The 12,256-nt window shown below is 38.7% G+C and overlaps 1 protein-coding gene across 7 annotated transcripts in view; it reads right to left on the reverse strand.

Annotated features, from left to right (window-relative positions):
• Positions 1-12,256, reverse strand: part of LOC121315132 (TBC1 domain family member 5-like) — a 160,747-nt gene that overhangs the window by 2,897 nt on the left and 145,594 nt on the right. For all 7 annotated transcript variants that reach the window (XM_041249074.1, XM_041249069.1, XM_041249075.1 and 4 more), the window contains 2 exons: positions 9,378-9,457; positions 2,662-2,838 (listed from right to left, as the gene is read on the reverse strand). In XM_041249074.1, coding sequence (XP_041105008.1) covers positions 2,662-2,838; positions 9,378-9,457 — 257 coding nt within the window. The remainder of the gene's footprint in view (positions 1-2,661; positions 2,839-9,377; positions 9,458-12,256) is intronic.

Below are 12,256 nucleotides of genomic sequence, written 5' to 3' on the forward strand. Positions count from 1 at the left end.
GCATAGCAACCTATGGAATAGCCAAATAAAGCAATGGGCCACAAGATGGGTGCCTGACATATTTATACAATTAATATACAGCAAAGACAACAGGCAGGACCCCCCCCCCCCCCTTCATCCTTCTCTCAATCTACATTTCCATACTGATGGTACATGTTGGATGCCGATATGCCTGTGGAGCAGTGAAGAACACATATAACTATATGTAAACACATTATCACTGTCCATCATATCAATACTGTGATAAAACACATAACTGATCCGCCCATCCGGTGTGTGCGGATGGGGGGTTGGGGTTCTGTACTATTGTACGTTTGTACTATCGTATCCAACTCCAGAGTGGACTGTTACTCTGACACTATTTGAGCCAGCGGTGCAGTTATTGGAACTAGTGCATCGCAATTATCGCGCAGATATTGGTATATTCAGACGAATTACGGCTTTCGCCCAATTCAAATTTGATTGCGCTATGTGCATACTGAATGTCCACCTAGCATACATTTGCATCTCATGTTTCTATTTACCGATGCATTACCATATGCTAATAGGACCGTTTAAAATAACAGAAGGAAGGCAGTGTGCTGGACAGAGGTGAGTGCATGTTTCCATAAACGTCACTATGATATGCACATGTTATATATGTTATGGAAACAAAAAAAGAGCCTTATTGCTTGTATGTTTTTGCCGCAAATTGACTATGGTGATGCAGTATACAGGTTTGCCTGTTGATCACCATCAATTTTAGGTAAACTGGAATCGCTATATCATGCAGCATTGAGGTACAATACAAATACAAGATTGAATACTCATCATTGTATATTATACGATTTGGTAGGCTGGACTTCTTTGGCTTTACGCAGGTTGAAGCACTGGTATATTCTGGTATATATGGCTATTCAATGTAAATTATATGCATATACTTAATTAAATGAATACCGTATAGCTTTCCATAGTAACCATAGCCTCAGATCTCATTCTTTTTTGCATTTTAAAATCCCAAAAGTGCGTACTGAGGCTGGTAAAGGATCCTTTGCTTATTATGCCCCATGGTCCTGGAATGAGTTCCAGTCCAAACTAAAGCTGCACACCCAGATATCTTTATTGCAATTTAAGAGTAAACTGCATGATTTCGTGACTGGGAGTTGTAATTGTTTTAAATGTGATTTGCCTGTGTCTTAATTGTATTTTATTGTGTACTGTTCTTGTTGACCGATTGTCTTGCTGCTACCTGCTTGGCTAGGTCTCACTTGTAAAGAGGTTTTAATCTCAATGTGACTACAAAAATAATAAATAAATATATATATATATATATATACACACACACACACACACACATATATATCTGGTATTGACTGTTGATCTACAAAAAAAAAAAAAAAAGGATGATAGTTGGCAGCCAGTTTGGGGTCATACAAGTACTAATATATTTGTGCACAGTTTTTGCAAAGGCTTGTTGGGCACACAAGCCATTGTCTTGTATATTATAGATCATAAAATGACGACTCGTGTGTCTAGAAAAAAAAAAGGTTTTCTGAATAAGGTGTCTAGAAGGGCTAGTATTCCGATAATATCATATTACTAAGTGGGAATGTAGTATCAAGTTTTTGGAATACTGGTATCCAGAATACGGATGGATTAATTCAGAATACCCTGCTTACATGGCATGGAATAGCTATTCAAATTTCCAACTATTCCGAATACAACTGGAATCCTGATAGAACAGATTAACTGGAACAGGTACCCGGATAGCAATATGGGTGCACACAACATTATCTCCTCACTGTTTGCTCTGGTACTGGGGAATTTAATATGTTCCTCAGCAAGTCGCAGCAACGCGGTTATGAACCGTTCGAGGTGGCGGACACGGCTGACTGGGTGATCCCCACTGTATCACCTGCTACCTTCTGGAAGGTCCCAGCAGCCAGGATACACATACAGACAGACAATACCAATTACTCAGACAAGGTATGACTGCGCAGGTTTGATATAGCCAGGTCATCATGCAGCATAGATGAGTTGAGACGATACCTGGACACGATTTGCTCATTGCTGAGCTCCTTGTGTGTGCTGAGACCGGTGTACCCTTTCAGCATATCTTCGCCTATGTCGGGCTTGCTGTTGCTGGGTGTGCCTTGCATCATTCACATCCACATGTTGACGGACATGCTGCATGCTACCCACGTTTCCCATTGTTGCCTGTTTGTAGTCAGTGCTGGAATGGTAGTGTGCGCGGAGTAAACGCAGTCCTTTTACAATCCTTATTCTGTGCGTCACAAACCTGGTTTTGTGCTTGGCACATACCTTTGACTATACCAGGATCATGCATATTGTCGGCCACTCCCCCCATATTGCGCGATGCTTACATTTTATTTCTGCACAGCGCAGAATGGATTGTGACGTGCAAAAGGACGTTTCGAATATGGCAACTTGGCACAACTGCCATTTGTGACGCGCATACCCCTCCCAAACCTTTCGAATATCAGGGCCAATATCTTTAACACATTGATTGAACATTTCAATGAGGAAAAAAAAGCCTTATTTGATGCTCCAAATAATAAATACAAGCCTGCAAATCTCAGGAAATAAGGAGTGTGTAGTTAGAATTAGCACTGTTGAGCAATGAGTTCCAGATGGAGTTCAGAGTCTCGAGACTGAATATACCTGTCTTGGTCTGAGAGTGAGAAAGGCTTCCTTGTCCATGTGCTTCAGTCCAAGTCTGCCTGCTCCACTGTGATGGCTGGAGCAGTAGTGATCATCGGCGATTGTGATCTCCTCATTCTCCTCAGCTTCCAGCAGGCTCTGGTTAAAATGCAGGGATCCTTTTAAAATGTCTTTTATCTGAAAAAATAAAAGCAGTATAATGTAAATAAAATAACATGACTTGGATAGCATGAGTTGGTTCCACTACAGTAACAAACTTGTGTCTGTCTGTAGACCCTACCGACTTTACCTGTGACTTGCACGATCAGAACAATTGGATTAGCTACAATGCCATTCTTTTTTTTTTTTTTACACCTGCTGTGCATAGTGTCTGCTTAAGATCCCAGAAATACAACTACAAACATGTCTGACAGAACTACTGCACTCACATCCACCTCATTACAGAGGCTGCAAAAGAAACAACCTACATTTATTCATTTAACAATATTATTCAGTGACTAGGTGACCAAATCAATATCCTTAAACTCATTGCAGCAGATTTCTTAATTTAGTTGGATAGGAATACATTTCCCCCTCACACTTTGAAAAGAACATGCCTGAAGCTATGCTTTCTATTTCAAGGCTAGTTTATTTAAATCTAAATGTGAATGCTTCTCGGCAGGTGAAACATCGTCATTCAAAATATCCTGGGAGGTTAACACTAAACAAACCAAGCCAGTTCCAGTCTCAAAATTATTGTAGTAATAAAACACACTATATCAAAAGTACTGTAAAAAAAAAACAAACAACAAACCCCCCCCCCCCCCAAAAAAAAACAAAAAAACAACCAAATGACATATAGTTTGTCCAGTGAATTTAAGCTGCTTTTAGTATTTCAAAATTTCTCAGCTTCACACAGCTTTCTCCAGTGGTCAGATAGGTCATTGTGTTTCTTGTTTTGGATGTTCAAAAATGGAAATTTAATGAATATTACGCACCTGTTACTGGCTTATAAGCCAGTTTTTAACCAATTGAACATTATAGTAAGAAAAAACACAAATACATGCCCACCTGGCTTTATTAAAAATATCTTTATCATAGAATGTTTTCACTGTAACTTTGCTGTGATACAATGGACTTTCCCAATAATTTCCCTATGCTATTACAGCTCTACCCTGTTAAAATGTGGTTGTCGGGGTCCCTAATTGTATTTTGTCTTATAATGAATATTGGCCTTTTTGTTTCCGAAATGATTTACAACGCCTACAAGCCAAATTAATATTGAAGCGTACTGTGGAAAATGAAGGAAGGAGACAAACGCTGTTTGCAGGTATTTGAATCTACGGTTTACTGGGACGATTATTCCCTGCGCCACACCAAAAACAAGTCTTGCAGCAACACATTCCCACGGCAGCTTATTGTCTCACTCGGCTCTGCTCGCGCCGATGTGGAAACCGCCTATGCTTTCACGTCCCCGCCTCCCCGGACGTCACCCACCAATCCCGGCTGAGGCAAGCTTACCTCTTCTCTGCTTACAAACAAACACACACAACAGGGTCTGTAGACCAGTCGTGTAACAGTATAAATCCCGGGTTGTTTCAATATATACAGTATAATAGAAACTGCTATTCCACTGTTTAAAGCTTACACCGCCCTTATTTAAAATGGTATTTTTTTTTTTTATACTAAATGTTGTAAACTGTAAATAAATAACATAGAATCTAAGGACATTTGCACACTTGTTTCTGACTTGTTTTGTAATATTAATGGATGTGTGTAATATTAAATGCGTTTAAATAAGATAATGTAAAAACAACAACAAAACAATCAGTGCTGTAGGTCTTCTTTTCATTTTTTGAGTTTCTATTACAATTTATCCAGGCATAATTCCCGATAACATCACCAGGATCACTTCAAGAACCTGGAGCGTTCACACAACGTTTGCAAGTCAAATTGCATTATGGGGGAAATGTGTTATAACCGATTCCGCACTATAAGTGGTTGCGTTACAATGGGGTAGCACTGTACTTTGTACTTTCATGTTCTTTAATAAGGGATATGTATTTTTAATCACCACTCTGTAAACTTACTAGGTATTTCAAGAAGCCTCACTTCAAACTTTTAACAACTACAGTGCTAAAAACAAAAGCAAAAATAAGAGAAGGAAAAATATATCTTCAGTACAAAGGGTACCACTGTGACTATATACTGCTAGGAAGAGGTAAATAGATTTGGAATCCTTGGCTAACACTTCTTTAAAATACTTGTAAAAATGCACTTTTCACTGAGCAATGGATCTTTTTGCTTAAAGAATGAAGCAGGGTTACATGCACGCTATGCACAGAAGCCATCATATTGCTGCCTATCAGACACAATGGTTAATACAAACAAAACCCTAAATAACTAACTGCAAATAAAATGAAAACAGTTTTGTCTGTATAATGAAAAAAACAAATGTAGCTGTGACAGACTGACACCTTCGATTCCGATACTCTCAAGAACTTGCGATAAAGAATGCTCTTCGTTTCATCACAACCTGATTAGGCGCTCTCCAGAATGGGAAACCGATTTAAAGGTGCCGACCTACTTCAAGAATGAAACGAAAGCTCCAACACCCTCAAATCAGACCGCGATTCCTTCAGACATTACATTTTCACCGCATGGGGAAGCACTGCGGTCAGATCGATTTTCCTCATATTTATTTTATTACAAATGCCTCATGCTCCATCTACTCCTGAGCTGTACTGTTCTGTAATTCACACTGCCCTGAATGGGAGCCCTCAATCTGCAGCACTGAGAGGCTGGGATTCACAGTCGAAGTGGACTGGAGGATCATGGCTCAGACATTAGCCTGGAAGCTGAAGAAACTGTCCTGAAAAAGAGATAATGTGAACAGGTATTCCCATGGCTTAAATTGTTTCTGTGCTGTCTGCTGTTTATATTTGCTTTTACAACAGACTCAAATATATATATATATATATATATATATATATATATATATATATATATATATATATATATATATATATATATATATAGTGACGAATTCTGTGCTTCTCACACACACTGCCACCATCTATAATGGCTTCTTGCTTCTCTCAAGGTTCGTTGTCCCTTTTAAGCAGGACCCAGGACACAGAAATTGCTTTTTCAAGCGCTTACGCACTATTTTTTTAATAAACAGAAACAGAAATAAACAAACACAAAACAAACACCTAACTCCTATTCGGAGCACTAACTAAACACAATACCAGCTCTTCCTACCACGGGACAGCTAAGCTGTTTCCCCGTCCTAAAACAAAACACACTTTAACACGAAGGTTTCACACGACCTATTTCATCACGATTGCACATTTTATTATTTTAGTTTTCTTTGAAACCATCACCACAACTTTTATCCAGATGGAGTGTGTTTTCCTTACAGCAACCGCCTCTCAGCTGACCAATTTTGCCCTGGAATGTTCACTCCATCATCTATATATATATATATATATATATATATATATATATATATATATATATATATATATAATTATATATAGTGATGGAGTGTGCATTCCGATACTCTCAGGAGTCTTTAATTAAGACCCTGGGGTTACACTAGACTGCTGTCAAGGACTGAATTGGATACTTTGCCTCAAGTGTTTTAGTGCTAAAGAGGGATTTTTGTTTTGTTTTGTTTAGCGTAGATCAGCTTATTTTGGTCCTTTGGTCCACTTTTTCCACAAATCTTAGTAATTTGTCAGCTTGACTTCTCTCAGCATGCCTAAACGCTCAATTCACTGCAGCTTCATGAAAACACCACTGGATATTTACAGACCAGGAAAGTTGACATTAAATGAGTATAGTTGAGCATTCAGAGCCAATGATTGTTAACCTGACAAGTTAGAGCTCTACAGAGGTGGAAGGTCTTGTGTTCTGTAACAGTGTAGTGTGTTGGAAAGTCTGCTTGGAATAGTGTATGATTCAACTAGCCGGGACATTGGCCATATCTTGTGAAAACAATATTTCTTGATTTGTTTTGTGAACAGATTTGGACATACATTATTTGTGGTGTACCTAAGCAACTTCTTATTCTGCTTACAGTGTCGCTACTGAAACTAATGCATCCACCTGATTCATTAAAAAGATATGCAAGTGCAGAAACAAGCATTCCTACCAAGAAAATATTTACCACAAGAAGTGTCAAGTGCCACGATCGAAGTACATGGAATTCACATATGAAAAAGCGGCATAGCTCAGAGGTCAATTATAGCAACATAGCAAGCTCAAGATAGCAACCGAACATCACATCACCTTAACATCACCTTAACTTCATGTATACCTTGAGTGTGAGAAGATGTTTTTTTTTTTTTTTTTTACCATACTGTTCTAACTTTACCATAGTATTATAATTTTATATATAGATTTGTAAAATAATAAGTTTACTGCACTGTGTTTACTTTTCTTTCTACACAACTGAAGAACAGATCTGAAATAATATTTATCTTCATATGATGCTATTGCTCCCTATAACCAAGGCTTGAATTTCAGCACGGGATCGCGGGAATCACACATTTTCCAAGTTGATGCCGCATATCTGCAACTTTCAGTGCGGGAAAATCCCGCTGAGATAGTTGAAGACTGCAAGCTACTGTATTTATCGCCCAACTTAGAATGCCTAATTAAAACGCTACAACAATCCCTAACGAAGTGGGTGTCAGTGATGAAAGCATTATGAGCCGCATTATGAGTAATGCTGGATAAAATAAATAAATAAAAATAGTGCTGGATATTTTAAATGCCGCGAGACTTTACTCTCTCATACGTGATTCTCGGCCGCTATCTTTAAGCATTATAGAAACTCAGTACACTGCAGTAAGTAAACAGTTTTGAAAAAAAAAACAGACAATATTAAATCTATCTAGGTGTTGTTTTGCAAGCGGTGACTTTCACTTTAAAAAAAATGGAGCTTCTGGTTAAAGAAACGCACCTTGCACTGACGAGGCAGCTGATTCTTCTGCTGCAGGCAAAAAAAGATTGCTGTAGCCGTCAAATGAAAACAGTGCAGAAGGTACAACACAAACAAACGACAACAGTGAATGGAAAGGCAAAAAATATATATTTCAACCAAACTGGTTCAAGATTTACCCATGGCTGGAGTTTAATAACAGTGAAATGAGTTGTTCAGTCTGCAGTCTGTAAAGTTCACTAGCCGCCATTGCAAAACATCTACTTTACATTATTGAGACATTCTAGTGACAGTAAACACCCAATTTTGAAAAAGAAATGCAAAGTAGAAACTTCACATCAGGCAATGGCAGAAGAAATGGAGAGTGCTCTGTCTCGCAGTGATGAACAGCTGTTCGGTCTCCCCAGTAATGTTGTTGAAGCTGACACCCTGGGATCCTTCAAGAAGCTGCTTGATGAGATTTTGGGATCAATAAGCTACTAACAACCAAACGAGCAAGATGGGCCGAATGGCCTCCTCTCGTTTGTAAACTTTCTTATGTTCTTATGTTCTTATGTTCCTGAAAGCAGCTTATTTTAAAGCAACACCAGTGTGAATGACGATGCAGTAAAATATATAACGTTTTTTATATGCAAAAGTGGCTTTTTTTGCCATTCCCCCCTAAAATGTTGGAATGGCTGCAGCATAGTAAGCAGAGTCAGAGTCAGTGGATACCGCACAGTATGCAATGTAAGCAGAGTCAGAAGATACGGCACAGTACGCAATGTAAGCAGAGTCAGAAGATACGGCACAGTACGCAATGTAAGCAGAGTCAGAGGATACGGCACAGTATGCAATGTAAGCAGAGTCAGAGGATACCGCACAGTATGCAATGTAAGCAGTGTCAGAGGATACCGCACAGTATGCAATGTGTAAGCAGAGTCAGAGGATACCGCACAGTATGCAATGTAAGCAGAGTCAGAGGATACCGCACAGTATGCAATGTAAGCAGAGTCAGAGGATACCGCACAGTATGCAATGTAAGCAGTGTCAGAGGATACCGCACAGTATGCAATGTAAGCAGAGTCAGAGGATACCGCACAGTATGCAATGTAAGCAGTGTCAGAGGATACCGCACAGTATGCAATGTAAGCAGAGTCAGAGGATACCGCACAGTATGCAATGTAAGCAGTGTCAGAGGATACCGCACAGTATGCAATGTAAGCAGTGTCAGAGGATACCGCACAGTATCCAATGTAAGCAGAGTCAGAGGATACCGCACAGTATGCAATGTAAGCAGAGTCAGAGGATACCGCACAGTATGCAATGTAAGCAGTGTCAGAGGATACCGCACAGTATGCAATGTAAGCAGAGTCAGAGGATACCGCACAGTATGCAATGTAAGCAGAGTCAGAGGATACCGCACAGTATGCAATGTAAGCAGAGTCAGAGGATACCGCACAGTATGCAATGTAAGCAGTCAGTGGATACCGCACAGTATGCAATGGAAGCAGAGTCAGAAGATACTGCACAGTATGCAATGTAAGCAGAGTCAGAGGATACCGCACAGTATGCAATGTAAGCAGTGTCAGAGGATACTGCACAGTATGCAATGTAATAAGGTTTTGCAATAAAAAGTTTGATTAAAGTCGTAAGAGCAGCTACCAACTGTGTTCTTTAATTGGCAATCCAATGGATTATTACTACCCCCGATTCTAAGTCTATAAAACACACTCAGTAACTTCCCTGACAGGGAATGCTTACCGTACAATACATATAAAATATCTTCTGCATTGTTATACTTGACCTGTTTAAGTCCAGCTAGCGAGACCAGAACTTCATCCTCCTTTTCCAAATGTTCCTGCAAAATCACATCCTGTATTTTACCTGTTAAAAAAGGAAAATCCAAATGTTTAGAAGTCTAGATTACATTTAGAACATATTAAATAAAATTACTTGTTTGAAAATCATCAAAACAATACCTTTGCAGCACCTCAGATTTACAAAGATTAGGGGGTGGTTTACTTAAGCAGCACAACTGCAATACATTTGCAATCACAATTTTAGATTGCATGGTTATGGTTATCTGCAGTGTAAAGAGCATGCACTTATAGCTTAGTATGAAGACAACTGTAAGACATCAAATTATTAAAAAGAAAAACAAAACCATAAACAAACCACAATAATACAAAAGTAATGATTGTGCAGTGATAAAATACAATGCTGAAGCCCATAGCAATTTACCAGCAGAATATAGGAAACCCACAGCAATTTACCAGCAGACTATATGAAACCCACAGCAATTTACCAGCAGAATATATGACACCCATAGCAATATACCAGCAGAATACATGACACCCATAGCAATATACCAGCAGAATACATGACACCCATAGCAATATACCAGCAGAATATATGAAACCCATAGCAATATACCAGCAGAATATATGAAACCCACAGCAATATACCAGCAGAATATATGAAACCCACAGCAATTTACCAGCAGAATATATGAAACCCATAGCAATACATGAAACCCATAGCAATATACCAGCAGAATACATGACACCCATAGTAATATACCAGCAGAATATAAGAAACACATAGCAATATACCAGCAGAATATATGAAATCCATAGCAATATACCAGCACAATATATGAAACACATAGCAATATACCAGCAGAATATATGCAGAAGATCTTTTTGTAGACCTCCTGTCTTTTAAAATCAAAGAGGAGGACCAAGTTAAATTTTATATATACAGGTTTTAAACCTTAAATCAATATAATTAACATCCACTAATTTGTGTCATTCTTTCAACAAACAGTAAGACCTAATGATATTTGAATGATAATGTACGCAGCCAAGAAAATGCTAAAAACTATTTTAGCAGGTAAAATGTAGTCTTCATTTTCTGCTTAACATAAAGCAAGCTCTGATATCTGACACATGGATTGAATATTCCTGATCCATGTTGCTTAGTGCTAGGGTTAAATTAACATATGAAAGGAGCAGATTTTTTTGCAGAGTGCGTTCTAAATGTTAAAAACATATTTACTCTAATTGAACCAAGGACCAGTAAAACAAAATGATTAAAAAGGTTTCTTAGGTCGATTTATACTGTGAGATTTGCTTTATTTGGGGTCAGCAAGCAACCAAGTATGTTAGTGTTGCTTTGTAATCTATAAATCCTAGACACGTCTCAATACACCCTTACACCAAAATGTCATTACAGTATGTTTCGATCAAGATTTGACATTTATAGGGGGCTAACCTGGGGTGTTTTTGGGTGGGTGTTTGTTTAAGTCCCAAAACAGAAGACTGATCAGGCGATATACTTGGTAGCACAGCTTACATTATTTGGGGGGGGTACGTTATTAAAAAGACAATCCATTACCAGTCGCCATTTAAACTGATTACCATGGCCATCTTGTGAAATATGTCACAAGGACCTTGCACTGCCAGGAACACAAGAAGCTACAAGGGAGTGCGACACCCTCACAAACCACATGGACTTTTCAAACACATTGTAAGGATTCTGATGTGGAAAGTCACAATTGCTAGTGATGAAGTATACAGGACTGTAAATTATTCAACCCAGATATTTTAATCATGTCGCACTATATATTTTTTTTTCATGGTTAACCACTGCAGATCATGCTTCATATATCACACACCAGCCAAACCATGTTCTACATACTGTATGTACATTTTCATTGTAAGAGTGTTGTTATACTCCTAGTGACGACAGTACCTTATCACTAAAAATAAAAAAAGACATCCAGTTAGGATTAGGATTATAATTAGGATATCACAGACATTTCGCAGACCTGTTTAAACATTAAATACACCTAATATTTCAGAGCACTATAAAAGCCTAAAAAAAGTAGTACTTGCTTCCTTACTAAAACACAGTGCTGTCATTTGTTAAAAGGCAATAATCCTAATCCTAAAGGGATGACTTGACCATGTGCATATGAATGAATCAATTTTTTCCCCACTGTGTTCGGTACTTGTCTTTTTTGCTTTTTAGTGACAGGCTCGTCAACAACACCAGCCATCATGACACTTCGCCAGTAGAACCGGACGCACAGGCGCACGCACCAAGAAAAACACATGACGCATACTGCATCATATGACTGCAGGTAATGTGATTGGATAGCCGCATAGATGCAATGCAAACAACTCCCTCAAACGACATGACCTAAACCAATACAGTATGCTGTTGCACCAAGAGACAGTACAGCTGCCATTATACAAAATTTTCTAAAAGGAAAATAAAAAAAAATCATATTTCCTTTCCGTTTACTCAAAAATCAGAACAAACGGCATCCCGACAGTACCTCGATCGAGACGTGGGAAAAAGCTGCTGATATCGTGACGATCCCGATTTTAATCAGGACGTCTGGTCACCCTAGTTGTAATTAACAGCCTGTAGGTAAAGTGTATTTGCATGGACAGCTTTCAGTTCTAGTACGTCAGGTGCATCTTCGCCATTTAGGTCTTGTAAAACAAATACAATGTGTAACCCATATTGATCTTGTGCACCAGTCGACTCGTCAGAGACCACTGAAAAGCAACCAGACTGTTGTACCAATTCCATAATCTCCTGCTTGTGATACTCGGCAACTTTAGGTAAGTATTCACATCTCAGCTGGGCTAGAGAAGGAATCACTCCACCATT

This window comes from Polyodon spathula, chromosome 4 (assembly GCF_017654505.1).
Source record: "Polyodon spathula isolate WHYD16114869_AA chromosome 4, ASM1765450v1, whole genome shotgun sequence".
NCBI lineage: Eukaryota > Metazoa > Chordata > Actinopteri > Acipenseriformes > Polyodontidae > Polyodon > Polyodon spathula.